Consider the following 26,873-nt stretch of genomic DNA (forward strand, 5'->3'; position numbering starts at 1 on the left):
ACTGAGGAGATAGTGTTACTCTTCACTTTGTTGGTGAGGAATTTATAGCTGAGTCTCTAATGATATACCTTGCCCATGGTCTTACAAATAGAATGAGAACCAATCTTTCTTTTTATTTTATTTTATTTTTTATTTTACACCTTTTTATTTAGAAGACATATGCATGGGTAATTCTTCAACATTGACCCTTGCAAAAAGCTTCTGTTACAACTTTTCCCCTCCTTCCCCCCCACCTCCTCTCCTAGGTGGCAGGTAGACCAATACATGTCAAATATGGTAAAGTATATGTTAAATACAATATATGTATATATATTTATACAGTTATCTTGCTGCACAAGAAAAGTCAGATTTAGAAATAAGGTAAAAAATAACCTGAGAAGGAAAACAAAAATGCAAGCGGACAAAAACAGAAGGGGTGGAAATGCTGTGTTCTGGTCCACACTCATTTCCCATGGTTCTTTTGCTAGGTGTAGCTGGGAGAACTAGTCTTTCGACACAGGACTCTTGATTCCCAGTCCAAAGCTTATTCATTGTGTCACAGCCTAGGATAGATGATCTCAGGGAAAAGCAGGAGTTCAGATGACCTGATAAATCTCACTTTTTTCAGAGCTCCAACAAAATTGGTAAATCATAGCTTACAAGAAGACTTCCAACCCTGGTCACCAGCATTTGAGATTATAAAAGAAATCTTTGATTGCTTATGGAAACATAAAATACCATAGTTCACAAATCTAAAAAATAGAACAATTTCATAAGAAATTGTATTGAATTTTAGGGAGTTCTACAGAAAATAGACAGCATGCTCAGGTGGATCCATAGTCAAATTTGACTCAACCATTAAAGCAGAATCGACTGATGTACTTCTTAGATTGTTTTAAAATACAAAGAAAAAAATTAAATCAACTTTCTAGTTCTTCATATGAGGGAAATATGGTTTTGACTCTAATGTGGAGTAAAGACAGCTGAAAGTCTAAACTAGAAGCTGATTTTAATGAATATTAACATAAAAATAATGAATAAAATACAATGAATATAGTAGAAGATTCATAATTTTAATGATAGGTAATGTACAAATGGTGCCACAAGGACTCTCCAGGAGCTTGCCCTCTGTTAGGGAGAATAAAACTTAGATCGTGGATAACACTTAATATTTCCCTGCTTCGGTTTCCTCATTTGATCCTTTGTTGGCAAGAAAAATGGGGAGGAGTCCTTAACACAGTACTCCCTGGTACCATGTGTGCTTAATAAATGTTAGTTAATTGATGATGGTGAACTCTCACTTTATTCTTGCAGTGCAGGAAAGGTTTAATACTTTGGGATTATCCCTTGCAGGGAAAAGGTTTAATAAAAGAGAATGTTGTTTCTTAACACATTAAATCTCTAGCAATGGAAAGAGTTGAGTGTTTAGCAGGAAAATCACTGTATAAACTCAAATGGTCTGGGTAATGTGCATTTGCAGTTGAACTATAGGGCCAAAAAGGACCAGCACCATCAAATTTCAAAAAGGACTCTCGGGGAGTAGGAGTTGAGAAAAATTAGTTCTGGGATAATCCAGAGTGAAGTAGCTCATACTGCCTTAGCATAGAGGAGCCACGGACAAGAACCCATTAAAGGGTGTGTCTGTGTGCATGTGTTTGTGCACGCATGAACATTCATTTAGCAAGTAAACAATCCTCTTACCTTTGGAGAGGCCAGCTTCAGATGAGCGGGATGGTCAGAAGCTTGATGGCAGGTGATTGGGTTAGGGCTTCTTACACTTTTTCCTTACATAGGTACTTTTTTCCCTAGAAATTTTTGCCTGATCTGGGGTATATAGGTATGTTAAATAGGTATGTATAAATCAAACATTTACTGAGAAGAAATCACAATTTTGTGACCCCCACATTCAGTTATGAGACCCCTTGTGATTGTGAAAGGAGAAACAGTGCAGACACTAGGAATAGAAAGCAGAGGAAAGATTTGGATGGTAGCTCAAGGAGATAGTGAGTCAAGTGAAGGATGAATGTGTGTTTGTAAGCAGCAGGGAAAGAGTCAGTATGTAGAGATGATGGTTAGAACACTTTGTTAGGGAGTTGAAAGAGGATGGGACCAGGGTTGGGTATTGCACAGTGCTGCCATGAGGCAGTTTGATTGTCAGATCTTTGGATGAAAGGATGGCAACCAGGTGAGATGGAAGAGAAGAGAGTGTAGAAATGACATTGGGGAGAGATCTGGGAAGGGTACAAAATGTTTGGGATAGCTACTGTGGTATGAATGTGAATGAAAAGCAGGATGGTGTAAAAAGATGCTTTGCTGCATTAAAGGACCATTTAACATTATGTAGCATAAACTTGTAATGAATCCAGTCTCTAGGGTCTAGTGACCCATAAATAGAGAAATGAGGGAGACAAATGGTAAGTTGGAGTGTCGGTAGGACAAGGGGTCAGGAAAGCCAGAGTAGATGCTATGATAGCTCACTAAGTAAAAGAACAAGAGAAGGAGGCAGAGAGCAGAGGGGCAGCTTGGTGGTACAGTCAAAAAAGTTAATTGACTTGTCCAGGGTCACACAGTTAATAAGTATCAAGTATCTGAGGCCTCATTTGAACTTAAGTCCTATTACCTATTATCCCAAGGTAATTAACCCTGATTCACTCAGAATCTCTTCCCCCACCAAAAAACAAAACAAAATAAAAATGCAAAGAGTGTAGATAATACAGAAAGGTTGGCTTTGGAAAGAACTAATAAACATGGTAAAAAATAAACAGGAATAGAGAAAGGCTTAGGGAAAGATGGAATGATAAGCTTTTTTTGCATTCTGCAATCTGAATATATTTTTTAAAATCCCAAATAACTGGAAGACAAAGGTTTTTTGCCATACAAATGGAAAATATTATTGGAAATCATATTGTGTTTGGTTATATTTCATGGAAAACTTTTGTTCAGCAAAAATCAATCCTCCAAAAGTAAAAGGAAGTGCAAGGGTTTGATAAATGCTTATCTTTGAGACCGTTATTCTATAGTAGGCAAAGGATGTGAACATTTCTTGGAGGAGAAGCTGTGAACTATGGGAAATGATGGGCAGTTTTCCAAATTGTAGAGAAACGCATATTAAAACCACTTCTAGATGCCATCATAAGCTAGGAGAATTGGTCCAGGAAACATGAAAAATATTCTACATTGACTGGCTAAGACATGGTTATTGGAACTGTAGACAGGTCTAGATATTTTGGCAAACATAGGATTCTGGGAAAATGGCTGAATAAAATTGGTAAATTTTGAGCTCTCCAGATTTCCCCTATAAATAGAACAAATTTGCACCTCAGGGCAAACATAGCCTGGGGTTCTCCTGACTACAACTAGAGAAGATTTGAAGAAAGACTGGGGATGAACCTGTCTCAAGTGCAGATATCTCTGGGCTAGCTCTGCAGAAACAACACATGGGGAGCCCTTGACCAGCTATGTGTGGCTAGAGGCATCAGCAGGAACTTTCCCCTCCAGGACTGCGTGTGGAATCTGCGTCTGAGTCCAGGAAGACTGAGGCCACACCACATATATACCATGAAGGTTACAGCACCCTAAAATCTATTAAAAAAAAATAAAGGGGGAGGGATAGGCAGATAGGGAAGCAAAGGGTGAGGGAGGGATCCTTGGGCATGGGAAAGGTAAGTAATAGCAAGGCAACTTATGGAGCAGAATTTAATTAAAGAGCTATCAGGGACATTTTGACAAATATTAAAAGCCACCAAGTTGATAATATTGTTTGATCTAATTATTATATTACTAAGACTGTGCACTTAAAATGTCATGTAAAGGACCAGTCTATACTTAGTACTCAAAGCTGCCTTCATTATAAGACAGCGGCAGAACCCACAACTGAAATGACTTGCATTTCTGAATATAGTAGTTGCTGGATAAATTGTGTTATGTTAATGGAATTTTTATATAAAAGAGAACTAATAAATCTGGAAAAGACCTTTACAAAATGAAATTGCATTAGTGTAGTAGACTGTATAAGAAATCCATTGAGTACACCTGTAGATTGTCTTTTAAATATTTTTTCCCTTAAGTAAAATAAGATCTATTTGAAAAGATGAGACAGAGCAGATATTTGTTGTTGTTAATTATTTGGTTTTACTTTGTTAAATGTTAAAATTTATGTAAGCTTTTATTCATTATTTTGTATTTTCTATTTGGCTTAATGGTAATTAAGTTGATAAGAGTTATGTGTAGAACATGTGCTAGATCTTTGTAGAATTTATATTTATATGTAGTTATTTTCTGCCCACCTCAGATATGGAATGTTAGGCTAAATATATTTATCTTAGCCATATTCTTGTCTCTGTATAATTTTTTATAATTTTGTATATTTTAAATTTTTTTATTTATATTTATACAATTTTTTGTGTATTTATTGTGCTGCACTATGTATAAATGCTGTTCATATTTTATAAATCTCTTACTGAAATATTTTAGATGAGATTTATAGGAATGGGGAATATGATGTACTTAAGAGATGGAGTATTACTTCTAAAAGGACTAGAAGATTATTTTTAATCTGTTGCTGCATGTTATTGACTTTCCAACTAATGTGTACTAAATGTGATATTTCTTGACTTTTCGTTTTGATCAAAACAGGCCAGAAAGTTTTTTATTTTTCTTTAGAATTCCTCCTTTACTAATTTATGTAGGTAATTCTTTCATGGTTCATATTTAAGACATCTTATTATGGATTACTGTTTTGTTTGATAACTAGTATGCTGTAAGGATATTCGTGGTTTTTAAGCAAAACATCAAAGTCTTTCTACTTTTTTGTTTTTATGTATAGGAAGCTAAGTTTTTTGGTACCCTTTCTTTTTCAGATAGCTAATCACCAAGATCAACTATTTAAAGATTTCTTCTAGTTGTAATTAGACTTTTATACCTTAGCATATTATTTTTCTTTCCCATTGCTCTTAAATTAAAACTATATATGATTGATGCTGTAATGTTCATTCTACTTTAGTGGTTGTGGAAGACTTTGTGGCACAAAAGGGGTATAATATAATTCAATTTAAGAAATATTGCTATATTAATTTGCTAGTTGAAGAAAAAAAATAGTCACTGCCTTAGGGAGCATCCATTTTATCAGAGTCATCACCTGCATAAGTAAATATTTCTTTGCATTTTGTGGGCATAAAACCTCTTTAAAAAGTACAAATGTTAATGACATCTTTTCTCACCTGTAGGTTGCTGCTAACACTCCAAGTATGTACTCTCAGGAACTGTTCCAACTTTCACAGTATCTACAGGTAAAAATGAACTCTTGAGCTTTTGGAAGTTTAGAACCTGAAAGTGAAATACGTAAAGCTTTGAGTCACTTAGCAGATTCAGGATGGGGAAAACCTGGCACATTGACACAGTTGTGACAGACTTACGAGGACATAGGTGGGAAAGTTGAAAGAACTATGCGTTTGTTAATTTAGAGAAGAAAAATTTTCCATAAGAACAAGTTGGAGAAGGCCCTGAGGTGAAGGGATCAGGAAAGTCTACTGCTGAGAGTGCAATTTGAGTCTTGAAAGAAGCCAGGGAAGCCTAACGCCCAGGTGAGGAGCCAACATCCCACGTGTTGGTGCAACCGTGCAAAGTTGATGGGAGATGGAGGCTCACATTCCAGGACCCTTCTTTAGTGAGAGCTGATTTGAAGGTTCTAATGGAGGCTTCCCTCTGGCTTAGTGACTGATCGGATTATCTGTGAGTGAGCCAGGCACGAATCTCCCCAGTTCTCTGTACTTTGAATTGCTTCATCTTGTCCATGTTAGAACTGTGGGCATACATGAGGCCCAAGTACTGAGCAAAGGTGCTGCCCACAAAGCTTCTCACCCTGTGATCCTGTGATGTTTGTGACCCTGGCCTTTTGCTCAACTGTAATATGGAGATGAGAATGACCCCCAAACCACAAAGGGCTATCTGAATGTCCGTGGTTATCCCAGCATCTCATCATCACCCTCCCCAAAGCACACGGAGGTAGTTGGTCTCTGCTCCTTTTTCATGAACTTGTGCTAGATCTTGGTGATCATTGCTTCCCCTTCTAAGGGCTTGTCAGGCATCCCTTTACTAATGGGTTTTCTATTTTATCAAGAATCTTGCTCACCAGCCTATAGATGGAATTTGCCCCCTTTATTTGAGCACTGGAGCATGCCTGTCTCAGCCTTATCTTTGAGTGCTCTGTAGGTGGCTTAGTGACTTTAGCTGATTGAAGGCAGAGAAGCTTTTTTTTCCATTTACATCTTCACTTATTTTGAGCTTGAACTCAAAAAACTATTTTTTGTTCTCTCCTTGCCGATCTGAAGATTGTTTCCTTTGGTATGTTCAACAAAATCAAAATAACACAAGGTATTTTTTTTTTCTTTATTCAGTTTTTTTCCCTCCTCCACTTTTTTCTTCTTATCCTCCTCATCCCCTCTTCTGTGACAATAGCCTTATGATCTCTTTGCTCTTTCCAAGTCACCTTAATTTAGTCCTTTGGTTTTTCTTAGTGGCCAAACTAGACTGGAAGTTCCATTTTCTGCTGTCTCAAGCTCTGTCCTTTTCCTGTTCTGTTTTCCTTAGCTTTTCCACAGTCTCACTTTTCCTTTCATTATTTTTGGCCTTTTTTCTTTTGTGATTGTTTCCCTCTGTTGCTAGCTCCCATTACTTGTCATCACCACACTGAGCATTCTTTGAACTTAGTTTTGGGTCTTGCCCTCTGAGTGTCAGGAAGACTTCACACTTTGGGCCCTCAGGCTACTAGATAGCAAGTTTTTACTAAGTCCCTCCTATGTGTGAAGGCAGAGCAGCATTAGATTATATTGGAGAATAAGTTGGGTTCCCATTCTCCTGTGCTGTTTATTTGCTGTAGACTTTGCTTTTCACTTACCTCAGTACACCGGACCCCTTTTTCATATTGGTTTTTAAAAAATGGCAAACATCCAGAGTCAAAAGTGAGAAGGATCCATTGTCAGGAAGATCATGTTTTATTAAGAATAACAAATCCTACACATTGAAATGTATGTATGTAAGAAAATACTTATATGATTGATTGAAGTTAATACAGGAACAGTGAGGAGATCAAGAAAAGTGTCATATTAGAGTGACACAAGCTAAGTTTTTTTTTTTAAACATTAATTTAAAAGAATTTTTTTAGCTCCCAGTTCTCTCCTTCTACCTCTTCTTCTCTGCCCCTCCCCCCAATCCCATTATTGGGAAGGCTTACAATATGATATCCATTATACATGTGAAGTCAGGCCAAAGTTATTCTTATTGGCTCTGTTCCTCCTCCCCCCCCAAAAAAATAGATATAGATAGATAAATAGAAAAAATATGCTTCTGTCTATACTAGTATATTATTTCTCTGCATGTCATTTTTCATCATGAGTCCTTTGGATTTGTTTTAGATCATCTTGATCAGAGTAGTTAAATCTTTCACAGTTGTTCATCATCACAATATTGCTGTTAAGTGTGTACAGTGTTCCCCTAGTTCTGCTCACTTCACTTTGTATCAGCTCATGTAAGTCCAGTTTTTCCTGAAATAATCTTGCTCATTTTTTATAGTATAGAAATATTCCATCACAATCGTATATCATTTTCCATTTGATAAGCATCCTAAGTTTCCACTACAAAAAGAGATAAGATCAATTTTGAAGGAATGTAGAGATTCTAAGAAATAAAGGATAGGAGACTATGTTTTCCAGGCCTCAGGGATTATCTAATGGAAAAACCACTTGATGTGATGTATCTGTTGAGTTATAGATGGATTGTAGGGGTTGATCGAACTTAATATTTTGTATCTGCCTTTTTTATCAAGATAAAATTGAGGAGCAATCAGTAGTAGGCATTTTAGTTTAATACTAGAATAGCTGGACAATACTAGAATAGTCACTACCTGTTTTGGAATTGAAAATATTTTCTTGAAGTAATAGATTTTAGCTTAGAAGTAATTTGTATTTTGGATGTTTTAAATGAATTGAATTAGACGAAAGATGTGTAATAGTATATGAAAAACTTCAGACGCTTAGAAATAATTCCATTTAGTAACTGGAGTTTTGAGATACATTACCTATTTGTGACAATATAATACCCATCAACATTTTCTGAGTTGTAATGGATTTCATTTTTGCTCTTTAGTTGTTTGTCATGTTCACCTCTCTGTGACCCCATTTGGGATTTTCTTGGAAAGATATTGGAGTGGTTTTCCATCTACTTCTACATCTCATTTTACAGATGAGGAAACTGAGGCAGATAGGATTAAGTGACTTGCCTAGATTGCACAGCTATTAATTACCAGAGACCAAATTTGAATTCAGGTTTACTTGACTTCAATGCTAGCATTCTTTTTACTGTGTCATGTAGGCTGCTCAACTCATTTAGAGTTCTTCATTTTCTTGTTTATGGTTGACCTAAAAATAGAAAATCTATCTTGCATTGTTTATAAGCATTTCCCAATTATAATTCATTCAACATGTAAAATATTTTTTAAAATCCACATTTCTAGATTCAAGCAATCTTTCTTTAGTACATCTGACTTTTTGTTGATGATGTTTCCATTAATATACAAAAATAATTTTAAAAAATAGAAACAAATAAAATAAGAGTTGAAAAAATCATCAGTCATTGAGGATCTCTTCTATGTGTCTATCATCAGCTTGGCTATTGACTAAAAGGCACTCTCTCACTAGCTCATGGATAATAGGCAACATAGCTGTCTCAGATCATGCTCTTAAAATCGCTTCTTTAAAGCTCCTGAGTACTTAGACATAACTTTTGGACTCTGGTCTCCCATCTCCCTCTTTTCCCTCCACTGCAGTTGCTTTTAGGCAGGCCTCCCCTATATTTTGGGCAGTGTGATCTCAGTCACCTCTTGTGCCATTGGGCAAGAGTTGAGCCAGAATACCACTTCACAGGTGCCAGGTGAACCAGTTTTGCTACTGAAGCTCAAAGGTTGGGCACAGTTGCTCTTTAGACTTGATTCCTGATATTCTTAATTCCCATTTTTATTGAACAAAATTAGTTGAATTCTCAGCATTTTAAGCAGCTCAAGTCACAGTATAAACCACTTAAAAATGATGTGCTTTTAATTTGGAGTCCTTTTGAAGCAGTATTCTTTGATTTAACTAGTATTCTTTACCTGTAGGATTGTCTTATTGACAAATTTTACTCAGTATTTCACAGACTTTGTCAGTTATGAATTAACGGTTCACAATGATACGTTTTTTGTAAGAGTGGATTTTAAATGACTTGCAACTTTAATCTGACAAAAGACAGGCTTAAATGATTCAAGATGTTGAAATGACCTGAACTTGCTTGATAAGTTTGTTAAGCACGTTGTAAAATGTTAGAAGATTTAAAATGGAGTTTTCCTCTATTTGGTGTTAAAATAAAACTTTTAAAAACATCACATTCTGATTTTTTATTTTTGTTTTAAGAACATTCTGAAGTTAGCTTTTGGAATTTTTTTTTTTTTTATAGGAAGCCTTACATCGGGAGCAGATGTTGGAACAGAAGCTAGCCACTCTTCAGAGGTTATTGGCCATCACACAAGAGGCTTCTGATACTAGTTGGCAGGTATCTGCAAAAATTGTCCTCACTTAATACACTCTGTCTACATAGAGCATAAGAACTTCAGTCTTTGATGTGAAACAAACAAAAATATATAGAGTCATAACAGGCTTCATAATCCCCAAAGAAATGCTCTGACTTGAAAGAAAGTATTTTATTAAGTAAGATTAGTTCCACTTGTGATTCCAAATCTTGGCAATGAAAAGGCATAGGTAAATAGATAAAATAATATAAAAATTAACTTCAGAAAAGAATAGTGCTTATTAGCCATAGTAAAATATTTTTATGCATTTTAAATCTTTTCTTTTCCAGGCTTTAATAGATGAAGATAGACTGTTATCACGGTTAGAAGTTATGGGAAACCAGTTACAAGTATGTTCTAAAGTAGGTACATTGAGTCCCTTGTCTAGCACAATTGTGTACGTGGAGAAATCCAGGAGTCACTCTTTCTATTTCTATGCCCTCTTGTACAACTTGTGTCTTATTGAAGAAGTGATCACTGTCACATGGACCATTTCCAAAACACCAGTTTTGAGTCTGGATTAGATTTGAATTCATCCTTAGAAATTACATTTCAAGCCTTCAAATGTTCTGTGGTTGTGCAGTCCAGAGGAAATCCCTGTCTAAAGATCCCCTTCACCAGACTTACATAATACATTCTGTAATGATTTGAGAAGGAGGCTGCTTGAAGATGGTTGTGCTCATTGTATCTTTACCTAATGAATGTAGTTGTTGTTTTAAACTCTGGCCTTCCTTTGTGTCCCTAGCACATGAAGTGCCTAGAAAGTGTGCTTATGGACTGACTGACTTTTGTAATACTGTTTCATTCCTAGAATCAGACAGAAGATAGTTTAAGGAAAGAACTTGTAGCATTACAGGAAGATAAACACAACTATGAGACGACAGCCAAAGAGTCCCTGAGGCGGGTCCTTCAGGAGAAAATTGAAGTGGTCAGAAAACTCTCAGAAGTTGAGGTATGTTTGTTTCTTTTTGATTGAGTTTAAGGCATTATTATTAAGCAGGAAAGCTCCTGGCCATTTCGAAACTACTGCTGCCCCAGTTTGCTCTGCTCTTTGTATGAGCTCATGAGTCTCCGGTGTTTCACTTTGGACAAGGGACTTTCCTTACAACCCTCAGCACATTGGGTTCTTAGCTCACTGAAATCCCCAGGCTCTGATGTGATGGGAACAGCCGAGTTTGAGTGCTAGTCCCCTGCCTGCCATCGTCCTCCACAGCCTGACTGTATAAATGAACTACAGCTTCCCATCAATCAAAGGGTGAAGGTGCTGAAAGGGGAATCGTAAGCCCTGTTGATAAGTTTGGCCTGCCTGCTAGGCTCTGACCCTACTTTGTACTGGGGCTTCTCTTTCTCCCCTGAGGTAATGGTAAAGGCATGTGGAGAGACGAGAGTTCTCTGACTTGTGAGAGTTGAGAAGAAACCAGACAAGGGAAGCAGGTTTTTCCCTGACACCTCAGTACCAATATTAGCTTGAGCCACAAAAAATACCAGATCTTGTATTCTGGCAGCATGTGTCTGTCGTAGGTGCTTAGCAAATATTTGTTGAAATGGGACGGACCTGAATTATCTTCATCTCACCACAAGCCAGACAATAAAAGACAGATGGAGGGCCAAAGTGAAAGGCTTCCTTACTAAGTGTTGTCGGTTGGTTCACATCCAGCCTCAGACTCTTCCTAGCTGTGTGATTTGGGCAAGTCATCTGTTTGCCTTAGTTCTTCATCTCTAAAATGAGCTGGGGAGGGAAATGGTGAAGCATTTTAGTATCATTGCTGAAAAAAAACCCAGATGGGATCACAAAGAGTTGGACATGACTAAAACAACCAAACAATAACATTAAATTATTTTGAAAATACAGAGTATAAAAGCAATAACTTCTTTTCTTTCCCATTTATTTTCAGATTTAAAATTAGAAACCCTCCCAAGAACATGTATTAACTAAATTTAAATCAGAACATTTAATTCAGTCTCCAAATAAGAGGTCCTTTATGGCATTTGCTAATTTGTGACAAACAGAATTAAATTAGGTTTTATTAATCATGTTGCTTTAGAATAGACTTGTAAATTTAATTTTGTTTCTCAAACTATTGAAGCTCATTTTACATTTACCTTGACTTGTTCCATTCTAATCTGACTTGAAAGCAACAGCCAGTGATTACTTTGAAGAATTCAGATAAAAGAAAATCTAGATTTATGCAAAACAGTAATTAGAAAAATTGACTTCCTTTAAATCTTCCTTATAAATATAAAGCCATTTACATTTTTTAATGTATTCTGTAAAATGAGCTTTTGTAAGCTATGTTTTGACATTAATTGTCCCTCTCCAAAGAAAACATAAGAAGATAATAAGTGTATTTTAATTCTTTTTTTATAAGTTGAAATAGGAATTTATTTAATTCTAAATGAGTGACTTAATTTCAGCGAAGTCTGAGTAATACTGAAGATGAATGTACCCACCTGAAAGAAATGAATGAAAGGACTCAGGAAGAATTAAGAGAATTGGCTAATAAATATAATGGAGCCGTTAATGAGATTAAAGATCTCTCTGACAAACTAAAGGTAAGTTTTCAGCTCTCTAGAGATGTGTCCCTCAGAACTGTCAACAGACAGTTGTAAGCATAGTTAATATCATAGAAAATTGCTTATCATTGTCATTTCTGCCTTACATATCACAGATATCTGAAAGCTGGAGATAAATTTCATGATAGTGACAGAAAAAAGAGTGTAGACAGAGAAAATCCTGTGGAAAAGTCATTAAAAATCTCTAATATGAGCAGGTAGATTTCAGAAAAACTTAGAAAGACTTATTGTGAACTGATACAAAGTTAAAGCAAACAGAGCCAGGAGACATTGTACACACTAACAGGATATTATACGATTATCAACGACTTAGCTATTCTCAGAAATACAGTGATTTAAGACAGTTCCAAAGAACTCATTAAATAGAAGATGCATCTACATCCAGAGAAAGAACTGATGAAGTCTGAATGCAGATTGAAGCATACTGTTTTCAGTTTATTTATTTATTTTCTTTTTTCTTGTTTATTTTATTTTCTAATAAAAATAGATTTATTATCTATTTTCTTTCTGTTTCTTTTAAAACATGACTAATATGGAAATATGTTTCATATGATATAACTTATATCATTGTTTATTATCTTAGGGATGTGGCTGTCAAGGAGAGGAAGGAGAAAATTTGGAAATGAAAATTTTAAAAAATGAATGCTGATTTTTTTTTTGCATGTCATTTGAAAATATAAAATATTATTAGAAAAATAAATAAAATCTTTAGTGTTTATGACTTTAGGATTCAGTATCACTATTCAGATTACTCTCCTAGCTATAGCCTCTCTTTAATTCCACCATTTCAGCAAAACATGCAATTCTTCCTTCCCTAAGTGGTCAGGATGTTCTGAGGGCCCTAGACAGTCTCTGAGGTTTTTTCTAGCTCTTGTATGACTATGCTTTTGACCAGAATAACCCATACCCTGCCAATAACTCAAGTTCTTCTCTCCTAGGTTTCCCCAGCCTTGCCTCTTCCCTCACTGCCCCCACTTCCCCCACACACAACTTTTCTTTTCCTTTTGATCATTTAATTATTTTTCATTAGCCCCAACTTGAAATTTGGAAGACATCTTTGGTATTTCTTTTCCTTTATTTGCCACAAAAGAATGTTTTTATTTCATTTTTCCTCAGTTACATGTAAAAAAACCTTTTTTTTTTTTTTTTTAAACATTTTTGAGTTCTCAATAACCTCTTTTCCTTTAAACCCTCCTTGAAAACAGGAGCAACTTGATATAGTTTAGACATGTGTGGTCATGTAAAGCATTTTCATATTACTGTATTGCAAAAGAGAACATAAAATAAAATAAAATTTAAAAAGCACGTCTTTCTGTAGGAAGTGACGAGCATTTTTCCTCATAAATCCTTTGGAATTGTCTTGGGACATTGTGTTGCCAATAATATTCTGTTACAGTGCATAGTGTTATTCTGGTTCTGCTCACTTTACTCATATTAGCTTTCCAAAGTTTTTTGAAACTCTCCTGCTCATTATTTCTTTGAACACAATAGAATATTTGCCCCATTTAATGAGTTGTCAAGTCCTTGTTAATTTCCTGCCACAATATTTCCTGTCTTTTTTCCTTCCTCTTCATGTTTTAGAATCTCTTTCCACCCCTTGCTTCTGCCAAATGTGTCTCTTACACAACTTCTCAGTTGGTTATCCCCATAATAAGGCCCACCCTCCCCTGCCAGCCCTTTGCATCTTTCTGGACAGATTTTGTTATCTCCTGCTTCGTTTTGCAGCCTGCCGTAGGGGAGATTATTTGGGCTCAGTGGGAGGCTGCTTCATCCTGGCCAGTCATCATCTTTCTGAGGCTCTTTGTTCTCTTGATTGAGGCTTGTCGCACACCTCAAGTGACAAAATATGAGGCCCGTTTCTAAATTGCTCTCCAACTCATCTTCCCCGTGGATGATCCCTTGCTCTTTGAATTTAGAACTCTTTTTGTCTGCCTCTCCTTTGCATTGGCCACAGTCTACTTATCTCTTCGTAACCCTTCATGAGGTTCTAAATTCCTTGTGGTCAGTGACTTATTTTTCATCTTTATATTTCTACGGTTCAAACTCTGTAGAAGCAGGCATTAATAATGGGCACTAAGTAAAACATAAATAAATGTTCCCAAATATGAACTATTAATAAATTATTAATACAAAATAAAATGTTGATAAATGTAATAAAATATAAATGAATGCCCATTAATTTGTGGGTATTTAATAAATGTTTGAACTGAGCAAAAAAAAATGTAGGTATTTTGCTTACTGATACAGCAATATTCTTAAGACGGGGAATTTTAAAGAGGAAATATACAAGAGAAAGCCACTGAAAAGAATATGGACTCCAAGGAATCCATTCTTTGAGAAACCTGGGACAACTTCTTCCCCTTGTATCCTAGTATATCTGTCCTGTACATAATCGGCTAATGCCTGGATTGGGGGCGGGGGGGTGGGGGGAGAGACGACTTTGCCCTTGGCTCACGAATTTTCATTGTTGCCATTGGGCACCTGACCTATGGCAGTCAGGGGCTGCTCTTTCATGTAGAAGCTCAAGGTGATGATGCGGTATTTTAAATGTTTTCAAGTTGATTTCTTTATTTTTTTTTCTTTTAAAGGCGGCTGAAGGAAGACAAGAAGAAATCCAACAAAAGGGACAAGCAGAAAAAAAAGAATTGCAACATAAAATTGATGAAATGGAAGAAAAAGAGCAGGAACTTCAAGCCAAAATCGAAGCCTTGCAAGCTGACAATGACTTCACCAATGAACGGCTAATGGCCCTGCAGGGTAAGCTGGGCCAGCAAAAACACTGTCTAGTGGCATTGCTCTTTTGCTCTGTAAGCTACCTTTTTCTTGGAATTTTATTTCTAATCTTAGAAAATCTTCAAGTGAAAACTCTCAAAGAGCTCAAAAGTATAAGTAATCTTCATATTTAAACCTGTGTTTTATCGCTCAGTGCAACGTGATTATTTCAAAATGTTTTCTTTTCAAAGGAAATGACTGATTTAATGGAGAATCCTAGTTTAGAATTAAAGAGCCTTAAAAACAAAAGACAAAGCTACCACCAGAGGGCCTCACTGCTTGGACTTTGAAATATCTCAAAGGAATTGGTTTATCTGTATTAGTGCCCTAGGGGGCTTTTTGCTGGAGAAACTGTTAGGTGGGCGTTTTTTTGTGGTTGTGGTATAATATATGCCTGTTATATAATTGAGTAATGCTCAGATCTTCATTTGTTCAAACCGATGAATTTTTTTTAATAAGTATGTTAAGAAATTTAGATCATTATATAGAAGTTTAGTTTGTGAGTCATAAAGTAATTCAGAGTCATACTAGGTCACTTGTAGATCAGTTTAAAAAAATAGATGTATTTTCTTTGATCAGGCAATGATACCGTTTCTTAATCCTAGGCATACAAGTTGAGGACCTCTTACCTAAAATTAATGGGAGCACAGAAAAAGGTAGTGTAAAAAGATTAAATCTTTTTCTTTATAGCATTCCTCCCCCATTCTTTTTAGCTTGAAAGGGAAACCAGGCTTTTTAAGTGTTTAGAATGTTTGGAATGAAAGACAACTAGTCTCTTTGTAGATTATCAGATTCTGGCTTTACAACCTAGTTGATCCCAGCCTTGGAAAACCAAACATTCTTTTAGTTTGTAATGATTAAGGCTGAATGCTCTGGTTTGTTTTTAGATATAGGTATTACTTGTTACATAGCAACTTAGTACATTTTTATTTAAAAGTATTAGACATATTAAGGAAGAAATTTTCTACTTAATGTTTTTATTAAATCTTTTTTTAGTTAAATTTAAATTTTCTTTTTAATTTCCATATTTGTACCATTAGTTTGTCCTGCCATATTTTGCCTACTGTTACTATAGTGACTTCCCTTTTTCTTCCAGAAAGTCCCAACAGCTTTCCCTGCCCTTGCCCATTTATTAATTGAAGATATAAGTAGAAGGATGAGTCATTAAGTTTTGGAAAGCCATACTTAGTTCTTGGGCTGTGACCCTACTTTCTGAGAAGCTAATTTTAAATTCTTGCAGGTTTCAGGGTCAAAAAACATTACTGTGTATGGTCTGGATATTAAACTTAAGTAGATAGCTGATTTCTGGTAGCCATCTAGATTTCATTCTCCCTCTTTTTTGTAAAACTCTTAAGTATTACTAAAATATGGCTCCTTATTTGGAACTATGCTCAAAAAATTCTCAAACTGTACATATTCTTTGATCCAGCAGTGATCCAAGGCCTGTATCTTAAAGAGATCTTAAAGGAGGGGAAAGGGACCTTTGTATGTGCAAAAATGTTTGTGGCAGCCCTTTTTGTAGTGCCAAGAAACTGGAAACTGAGTGCATGCACATCAGTTGGAGAATGGCTGAACAAATTATGGTATATAAATATTATGGAATATTATTGTTCTATAAGAAATGATCAACAGGATGATTTTAGAGAAGTCTAGAGAGACCTACAGGAACAGATGCTGAGTAAAGTTAGTAGAACCAGGAGATCATTATACATGGCAATGAAAGATTATATGATGATCAATTCTGATGAACATGGCTCTTTCTAATAATGAGATGATTCAAATCAGTTCCAATAATCTTGTGATGGAGAGAGTCATCTACACCCAGAGAGAGGACTGTGGGAACTGTGTGAACCACAACGTAGCATTTTCACTCTTTTTGGTGTTTTTTGCTTGCATTTTTTTTCTCAGTTTTTTTTCCCTTCTTGATCTGATTTTTCTTATGCAGCAAGATAACTATATAAATTTGTATATATATATTTGTTTTAACATGTATTTTAATATATTTAACATGTATTGAATTACCTGCCATCTGGGGCTGGGGGGAGGGGAAAATTTGGAACACAAGATTTTGCAAAGGTCAGTATTGAAAAATTACCCATCCATATATTTTATCAATAAAAAAACTTTAAAACAAACAAACAAAAAATTATGGGCTAGCAAAAAAAAAAAAGTATTTCTCAATTACAAAAATAAAATATGGCTGCTTGAAAGCCAAGGGATTTTCTTAAAGCAATGGTCTCTTTTTTTTTTTTTTAAATTAATTTAATTTTTAAGTAGATAACCCAGTAGGTAGGTCATTAACCCTGGAGTTGAGAGAACCTGAGTTCAAATATTATTACTTCAGACACTTCCAAGCTGGGTAACTCTTGGCAAGTCATTTAACCCTGTTGCCTCCCCCTTTCTTATCCTATCCTCCTCCCTTTCCCCCAAATAAAAGTTCAATAGAGTTCTGTATATCAAGGAATGAATTTCTTTTTGAATTCCAGTGATCTTTGTGCACACTAGAACCTAAGATCTTTCACATTGATTTCTTGCAGTGCTCTCTCTTCCCTGTTACCCAGCCTTCATTCATTAGAATACAGTTTCCTTTAAAGTTTCTTGCCATCTTTTAATGGACAATATTTACATGAAGTCAGTAAATTTATGATAATTGCATCATCTTGGATGATTGGAAGCAAAGCTTTTGTGTATCTGTCACCTTATTGGAGAAAACAGGGTATCTGATTTTGGAGATGTTTGTATAGAATGTAAAAATACATGAGTGACTAATTTGGCCATTAATATGAAGAAATGATAGCCAATATATAGTATATTACATTTCACTGCAATACTTTTAGTTGTCCAAGATAGCTAAGGCTTAATTGAGCCCATCTTGGACTTTCTCTTTAATTTTCCCTCATATATGAAGTCCTTATTATAAAATAGCATGGCCTGAACAGGGCTACTTAGAGTATTTTTAGGGAGACCTGATGAATGAGCAGCCCCAATTCCTGTAGCTGTTTGAATGGGGTTAAAATATGTGTTTAAATTATTCTTTGATGGAAGACTGACGAATGAAAGAATTTGAAGCTCAGGAAAACAGCTGCAAGGCTGACATTAAGTCAGGTCATGAGGCCAAATGTGAATCTTAATTTTAATAATGGGATCCAGGAGTGGAGACCAAATCTTCTAGAATTCCTTTGAGAAATAGATCTGTATTCTTACACGATGCATTCAACAGAATCATCTGGCTGAAGCTGGAGGAGGCTGAACTAGACACTTATCCTTCATCATTGTGTGAGGGAATCCTGAATTCTTCAAAACTGGGAGCATGGAACACTAACCTGGCAGCCTCTTCTGCTTGGAGAAGCCTTTCTGGAATGAGTCAGGTTTTCCTGGACTCCCCTTTCTCAGTCTGGAAGGCTCAGTAGCAGCAGGTGGGCCGTATGGGGATGAACCCTTTGGCCAGCGCAGCCTGTCATGTTAGAAAATGGTTGCTAGTTAGATCAAACTATTCTAACAAATATGATTTTTGTTATTTCCTATTTAATTCTGCTGAAATCTAACTTGAAAGGTTATATAAGCTTGTGCTATATAAAATTGCCCAAGCTATGTCATTTTGTAGGATCATGGTTAAATAAATCAAGGTCATTCTCAAACTGTAAAATTCTAAAATGTTAGGTTTACGACTATGATAATGGGTCACTAAATCATTGTTTCACTTAACATTGTGAAAATCATCAACATTAATGATGTTTAATTTCCTTTCCTTTCCTTTTCTTTTTATATTTAAGTTTTCCCTAGTGTCATTTAAAAAACAACTTTTTCTTTTTTGTTTTTTGGTTATACATGTACATTTTTTACATATTTCTATAAGAATCGTGTTGGGAGAGAAAAATAAGAACAAAAGGGAAAGACCATGAGAAAAAAAAAATAGAAGGAGAAAAAAAGAATGTATTATGTGTTGATTTACATTCAGTTTCCATATTTCACTCTCTGCATGTGGATGGCATTTTCCATCCAAAGTTTATTGGGATTGCCTTGGATCACTGAACTGCTGAGAAGACCCGAGCTATGATAGTTGATCATCTGACAGTCTTGTTGCTGTGTATACCATATTTTACTTTTATATATCACAACTTGTTCCACCATTCTCTGATTTTCCAATTCTTTGCTATATAGATCTTTAATTTTCTTCAAAGAAAATAGACTAGAGGCAGCTAGCTGGTGCAGTGGATAGAGCACCAGCCCTGAAGTCAGGAGGACCTGAGTTTAAATCTGGCCCCAGACACTTAACACTTTCTGGCTGTGTGACCCTGGGCAAGTCACTTAACTTCAATTGCCTCAGGAAAAAAAAAGAAAAAGAAAGAAAGAAAGAAATACAAAATAGACTACTAAAGGAAAACAGAACTCTTAGAAAAAGTAAGTAAATGTCATTTAAATAAAACGGGTCCCATAGTAGCTCATTGTTTTAGTTTTGATTCTCTTCTGTCAGCACCTTCCTGCCTGCTGCTCCAAAATCAGACCTGGCCACCTTGCGTGGTTCATGAGTTAATCAGTGTAGGTGCCCTCACCACGTCCATTTACATGAGTTAAGGCCGAAAATGTCATCCCCAGCTTCTCTGTTTTGCCAGTCTGTCCTTGGGCAGCAGGCACAGAGGTTGTTGGACCTGCAGGTGACGCCTTCTTTCCCCCTGATAAGATGAGCTGGGATGACCGTCTAGAATCTGCCAAACTGCTGGTACCCTCTCCAGGGACTCTGGGAGAATCAGGATTTTAAAGGTAGTCACGTGTCAGTCAGTTGCTAGACTTGGAGTCAGGAAGATCTATGTGGAAAACTGCCTTTAACCTTGACTGTCTGAGAGACCACGTGCAAGTCATTAAACTTCCTGTGTCTTTTTCATCTCTAAAATGGGTTTGCTAATAACACCTATAGTATTTTATACTTTATACTTGTGAGCCTGACAAAATCTGAACTATAAAAAGTGGTTTTATTAGCGAAAGCTCACAGATCATTGGAAACATGTTTTCCCACGAGATGTGTTTTCATGTTTCTTTGTCTAAACCATGTGTCATAGTTTTCACTCCAAGCAACTAGTGAGTTTTTGTGTTTTGTTCACTTTAAAATGAGAATTGATGGAAAGATGAATTTGTAGGGAAAGCATGAGGGACTAAGCCCTTGGAGCCAGTGGTTCATGGTGACTGTATCCATCAAGTATTAGAAGATACAGTGATGGGGCCGAGGCTGCGAGTTGTTTAGCCAACTGGTAATCGGATCTGGGTAGCTGCCTATTGGATTAAAACTGTGGGAAGACTTGGATAGGAACCTCGGGTTCTGAAATAGGAGGGAATGGGAGGGGACGCTTTGCTAACTTTAAAGCTTTGGGTATTGTCCGCCCTCCCCATCCCCTTGCTCCTTAGATGGCTTGTTTGCTGTATAATGTTAACTTAAGTAAGTGATTTATGTTCTCTGAGTGTCTCCACAGCTTTGGCCTTTTTGTTAATTTCCCGTTACAGAGTCCTGCTGTGTTTAGCGTTTTCCCCCTTTAGGGGGCAATATCACACTGAAATACTGAAGCCTTTTTATCTGTAAAACTTTGAACTTTCCTAAGCTGCCTTTTTGCTAAATTCTTGTTGTCTTGTAGCTAGAAGGACTGAACTTGTAGAGGGTGTGCGCGCCCCTTGGCTACAGTCAGGGAAAGGACAGGGCAGGAATGAGGGAGAGTTTTCAAGGAAAAGATGCTGGTAACAGAAATAAGTGTTCAGAGGCAAAGGGTGACCTGAAAGGAAAATTTGAAAGCCCTTGACAGAGAGCAAGGGACATTTAATCCCCAGATGGTTGTATCATAAGCGTGTTGTGTGCTTGTTTGTGTTCTCCCATTACAGGGAGATCACATACAGAAAAGAAGTAGGGAATGGAGGAGAAAGAAGGCTCGCTTACACAAATCACATTGCTCACTTCTTGATGCCATTTGTCTGAGTCGGCTTCATTTGCGTGGGCAGCTGTTTCATTGGATCAGTGCTCCTATTGAAGGAGGCATTTCCTTTACTGGCGCAGAATGAACCTCATCTATCATGTTTCACTGTCCTGAGTAACTGCTCACTGTATTTTTCTGCAGCCAGTTCTTTCAACTGTGCTTCTAGTAAAAATAATAGTTAACAGAATTTTTTTTTTTTTGAGATACAAAATATGACTAGGAAACTTCCCCTCAGCCTGACTCCATCATCGTCTCTCTGTCTGATATCTCTGGGTTGGATGTCCCATTGGTAGGTGCAGAACTGGGCTGGTTTTCTTTGTATACCTTCATTGAGCTCCTTTATTTTGCTAATCTGATGTGGAATTTTCAGACTCTTTCGAAGGTACTCAGGTTATTAGTTTTTTTCACTGATATTGCGCTTTTGTTTTTCTGTTACCTACATTTTCCTTGATATTCCCTTCCATCTTCCATCCATCCTTTAAAACAGAATTATTGTAAAAGGAGAAAAAGAAAAAAAAAACCATCAAAAATAATTGTATATCGTATGTGAAGGGTATGGGGAAGATATCTCCTTAAGTCTGTAATGGTTACTTTTAGTTGTTTTTCTGTTCATTCTATTTGATTCCTGTGGTATAGCAACATTGATTTTGTACTCTACAGATTCTCTTCCTGGTTCTATTTTACTCTACTTTGTATTAGCTCATTTCAATTTGTGCCTCTCTCTGTAATAATCATGTTCATGCTCAGTAACAAAACATTATGGCCACACAAATAGATTGTGTAGCCATTTTCCTCTGTGTTTATGCCTCCTTTGTTTCTAATGCTTTGCTACCACCACAAAAAGAGTTATAATATGTTGTTTACAGACCCTTTCTTTTTGACATTAGCTTCCTAGAAAAAGTAGCCCGACCACTAGAATCAAAGAATACAATGACTTTGTATTTGTGTAGTTCCCAATTGCTTTCCAGAATAATGGTTGTATTAATAAGAGCTTGAGCGTGCCTATTTATCCACAACTCCTCCACCATGGGCTTGTTCCATCTTGGCCAGTTTGTTGGGTTGTTGATATCTGAATTACACTTAACATGTTGGTGACAGTAGTTTGGATTTCTTATTTTGAGAACTGTTTGTACTTTTCTTGCAGGAGACAGCCTTATAGTCCCTTATACTTCAGAATCCCTTTGGCTCATTCCTCATTTTTGTCCCCCACAACTATCACCCAGCTGCTAAGTTAATGCTGCAGCTCTGACACTTCTATCTCTTTCTTTCTCTTCATACTCACGGTTCATCCCTGTCCTTTTGGTCCTCAGCTCCTCTCTCTGATCTGACCATGACCTTAACCTCTTAATTGGTCAGATCCTTCCTTCTTAGCCTGACCATGTTGCTGCCCTGCCTACAGGCTTGGGTTCTTCCCTTCTCCCAGTGGATGTCTCTTCTTGGATTTGGGAGATAGGATCGAGCTGCTTGGATTCTGAGATCTTTGGTTTCAGATCTGCGATAAAAATAAAATTTGCTTTTCTTATCCATCCTTTTAGCTTTATTTCTGATAATTCCTTCAGTTTTACTTTCTATTCCAACTGAACTAGCATATAGCAGACACATAATAAGTGTTTGTGTTAGTGATTTTGGATTCTTTCTTAAAACTGCTTTTTGTACTTTAAGCATATTTTCAGTTTCATTCTGTCATTTCTTATTCTGCCTTGATTGTCTTTGAATTGTGTCCTCTATTCCTCAAAAATGTCATTTTTTTAGACTTGAAGGTAAGCCTTTGAGCTAGGCTACTTAAAGATTAAAGGTATGCCATTTGTTATAGAGTCTCTTTTTATAGCCTTTCTATTTAGGAGGCAGTGGAGGACTTATACTGCCCTCTCAAAGCCTTCAAGAATCCACTACTCCCTTCACCCATGATGAGACATCAGGAAAGTGTAAGCATATTTTTGTTCTTTTGATGGGTGTGGAGCTCTCATGGATGAATTTCTTCCCTTCCCCGAGGCCTATGGGTCTTTGAATGTCACCATCAGGCAGTGGAAAGTTAGCTCATCACAGCCTAGCCCCTTTGGGAACCTTTTCTTTGATGTCCAGCCTCCTATATTTCCTCCCTGCCCATAGCCCCCATACACTCCTCTGTATACATATTCATACACTCTCTTTTACTCTTTTATAGCCAGCCCTACCAGCCTCAGTGTGTCCTCCTTTGATTGACTTTTCCTTTGAACAATTGGTAGGCCATGAGGTAAAACTCCAAAGTTGTTCTGCTTTGCTCCCAGTGATCAGGAGTATATTTTCATAGGGTCATTTATAGTTTAGAATTTGAAAAAAAACCAATTTTGTATGCTGGGACTCTGGGAAAAGGTTGCTGGCGTTGTATTTTCCTATTGTTTCCTATTTATTTTGTATATCAAACTAGCATCAATGATTACCACTGAAAATATTTTTCTACTCTATAATTTTCCTTAATTTGTCTTTGCTTTTATGTGTTAAAATCTTTCAATTTTATAAAGTAACTAAAATTATGTCGTTCTATTTCTGCTTCTGTCTTCTCTTTCCCGTGTTTGGTTAGGATTTCTTCTAATCACTTTATGACACAGGCGTGGGGTGAGGTGTGTATGTAGATATATTCAGAAGTGAGCATATGGTAAAAAATAGTGTTGATAAAATTTAGAAAAAATTTCTCCCCTAACCTAAGTTACTTAAGCTGTCTGATATGTTCTTCATTCTACTCTGTTTTTTCTTTTTCTCTTTTCTAAATTTCATCACCTCTTTTGAGCTTATTTCTTCCAAATTGGCTTTCCTGTTTTCCTTTGTCAAAATTTGACATCTTTCCCCAAGTAATTTAGATTCTTCTGTTTATCAAATCCAGGCTTCAATATATGTATATATATTTTTGCTTACCCTATCTGTAAAATCATGCTGCTTTTCTGTTTTGTAACCAGCTCTAAATCATTTCACAACTTTCTTTTGGAATAAACTTTGGCATCTTGAGATGCTCTGCCCCCTTTCATCCATAGTGTTACTCACTGGGATGCAAGACTTTTGATCCCTTCTAATGTGTCTTAGTTCTCTAAAATGTCAGAATATCTATATAGATTTTGATTCACTCAATAATAGCTGTAAATAAATCTGGATACTGTTTGTCATTTTTATTATGTTAATTCTGTCCAGCAATGATCATTGAATATTTGTAGTTATCATAGGTTCATAGATCTTAAATCTGGAAGGTTTCTCAGAACCTGACTGGTCCAGCATTCTCATTTTACAAAGGAGGAAACTGAGGCACACTGAGATTAAAATGACTTGCTCCTGGGAATAGCCTTTTAGTATTTAATCTTGTTGGATTACTATAAAGACCAGTGTTTTTAGTTCCACATATTAATCTTCTGTGTCTTGATAGATGTATTAGGCAACATATGATTGGCCACGCTAAGGATTTTTTCATTTGTTGGACTATTGTGGCATCCATGGTATAACATAATTTTTCTCATTATTATTTTTCTTGGGAAGCTTTGTGTCTATAACATCCCAGGCTCTCGCTCCATCATTTATAACATGCTTTGAGGGATGACCTTGGAGACTTCACAGCACTCAGACCTGGGCAATACTTCTGGCTCCAACCCATCATAACTATTGATCAGCAAGACAAGTTTTCTAGAAAATAATGTCAATATTAGCCTTTCTCTTATGAACTTGAATTCATCAACTTTGTAAAAGCAGAACAGTCTCTTTCAATAGAACCCTTGTGATTGCTTTTCTATCTTTCTTACTCCCCTTTTGCTCCTGAAAAATAGTCATTGTTTGAAATCACTCTTTTTCTCCCATCATGTTAATTTCTTTTTTTCTTTCTGCATTTTTCCCTTTGAAAATTTTGGACACATCTGTGGTTTTAGGAATTTTCCTATTATGGATAGGCAGCACAATTTTTTTCTGTAGTTCAGACCTCTTTCCCAAATCTTTTTGTAGTAGTGATTCCTTTAATTTATCCACCTGAATAGTCCTTCAGGAACTCAAATCTGACACTTCTGATAAGACTTGAAACCTTAGAATGGCTTTGATAAGTGAGCAACTTCTTATGCTAAAATAACAAATGCTAAGATTTTTTAAAATCTCAAGTAGAGAAATGAAGTAGATATTTGTTTGTAGTATGTTTTTTTTGCCATTGAAAGGTCTTTTCTCAAATCTTCATATTATTAGTAATGCTATTGTGCAATTAAAAAAATGTGCCTTTAATATAATGAGGCAGTGTGGATAGCAGATAGGGCCAGCCTTAGGGGCAAGAAGACTTGCATTCATTATTGGCTCCATGCTCCTATAGTCAGGCAATATGCTTTCTACTGGAGGGGAGGAGACATACTACACATAAATTAAATAAATACTAGAAAATTTAATTAAGAAGAGAACACCTAACAACTAGGGGAATGCTCAAAACCATCCCTGAGCCTGAACCCTAAAGGAAGCTCAGAATTCTGAAAGGGCCTCTTGTGGGGCAGAGAATGGGGAAGGATTCCAGACATTTGGCACCCTTTGCTGAATCTCAAAGGCAAGAGGTGGAGTTGAAGATTTAGGAATTGAAAAGCGTAATAATACAAAATGAATGTGGAAAGTCACACTAGAGAGCCAGACTCATGGAATTAGGCAGAGGAGCAATAGGACATAATTAAAGATTGTTGAGCAGTGACTTGCTCACATATATGCTTTATCAAGATGTGGGGGGAGGCAGCCCTCTAGAAGATGGATTTGAGGCTGTTGGTACAGTTTCCCAGGGAGGAGCTATTGAAGGCCTGAACTGGTAGGTAGTAGGGAGAGCTGAGGAGAGGACAGATGGGGAGAAGAATCCACATGGGGTGGCAAACAATCAGTAAGAAGGAATGGTGAGAGGGGGTAGAGTGGTTACAGGTAGGCCTGGATGGGGGAAGGGGATATACCCCCAACTGGAAGAGGGTGATTCTTGAGGAGTGGGAGAAGATAAATTTTCTATAGGCTGTATTCTTCTTTGAATAAAACCATAACATTCCCAACATTCTAAATAGGTCCAGAATTTGAAAAGACATATTCCCCTTTTCCTTTTTTTTGTCCAGTGCCTATGTGTACAAATAAGACAACACAAACAGACAAATCAAACTTCTGGTACAATAATTTTGGTGTCATCTAAAAGAATTGTGCCTTTTAAGAGAAGCTGATGTATAAAAGTGGGATCTTTAAAATGGTTGTTTCCTTTGAGGAAAATGGGAGAGAGAAACATAGAAATGTGCTTAATAAAAACATTCCCCTTATTTCCTTTTGAATAGCCGTCTTCCCTTATAAATCCATTTAATTTGGAAACTTGTGGCTTTCATTCAGCTCCTTGAGCACAGCTGTATTAGAGAAAGTAGAACAAGTATGACCTATTTAGTCTTAACATGTTGGCACTGAACTTCTTTGTTTAAAGAGACCTTTTATGGAAATATTCCTTCATTAATGTAATACCATTAATTTATTCTTAAGCTCTTTAAAAAGCAACTGTGCAGGGAAAAAAAGCACCCTGTTAGTCACCTGGAGGCTTTAAATCTGGTGAAAACCCAGTGAAAAGAAAAAAAGAAAAGAAAATATTGCAAAATGTTTTATCTCCTGTATTTTAAAGACGAGCGCGAGTGCTCGGTCATTGTCTAAATCGTTTTGCCAGCTACAAGTTTTTGTTTGAGCTCGGCAATAAGTATGAGTAATATTATCAGCTTTAAATTTGGTCATGGAATGTGAACTGCATAGCTGCGGACAGAAAGGCTTGCTCAATTTGAGCTTGGATGGTAACATTTATTTTCTTTGGCAGACAAGCTCATAGACGAAGGGCATCTAACCAAAGTGGTCGAAGAAACAAAGCTTTCAAAAGGTGAGCTTTTTTGTGTTTTAATTTTACTTGATTTTCGGGAGTTTCTTGAATACTAAGTTAATTGTATGTATATTGAACTTCATCCACTGTCTTAGCCTATTATTGGTTTCAAACAGGTTATTAAAGTAACATGAGC

The 26,873-nt window shown here is 36.4% G+C and overlaps 1 protein-coding gene across 12 annotated transcripts in view; it reads left to right on the forward strand.

Moving 5' to 3' along the window:
- Positions 1 to 26,873, forward strand: part of SLMAP (sarcolemma associated protein) — a 125,927-nt gene that overhangs the window by 66,535 nt on the left and 32,519 nt on the right. For 6 of the 12 annotated variants that reach the window (XM_051979533.1, XM_051979579.1, XM_051979570.1 and 3 more), the window contains exons 5-12: positions 5,205 to 5,267; positions 9,463 to 9,558; positions 9,865 to 9,936; positions 10,386 to 10,526; positions 11,990 to 12,127; positions 14,737 to 14,905; positions 15,526 to 15,576; positions 26,678 to 26,737. In XM_051979533.1, the coding sequence (XP_051835493.1) occupies positions 5,205 to 5,267; positions 9,463 to 9,558; positions 9,865 to 9,936; positions 10,386 to 10,526; positions 11,990 to 12,127; positions 14,737 to 14,905; positions 15,526 to 15,576; positions 26,678 to 26,737 (790 nt within the window). Of the gene's footprint in view, positions 1 to 3,524; positions 3,544 to 5,204; positions 5,268 to 9,462; positions 9,559 to 9,864; positions 9,937 to 10,385; positions 10,527 to 11,989; positions 12,128 to 14,736; positions 14,906 to 15,525; positions 15,577 to 26,677; positions 26,738 to 26,873 lie in introns of those variants that run through there. The other 6 variants (XM_051979551.1, XM_051979606.1, XM_051979597.1 and 3 more) reach the window with 2 other exon arrangements.

This window comes from Antechinus flavipes, chromosome 1, assembly GCF_016432865.1.
Source record: "Antechinus flavipes isolate AdamAnt ecotype Samford, QLD, Australia chromosome 1, AdamAnt_v2, whole genome shotgun sequence".
Classification (NCBI taxonomy): domain Eukaryota; kingdom Metazoa; phylum Chordata; class Mammalia; order Dasyuromorphia; family Dasyuridae; genus Antechinus; species Antechinus flavipes.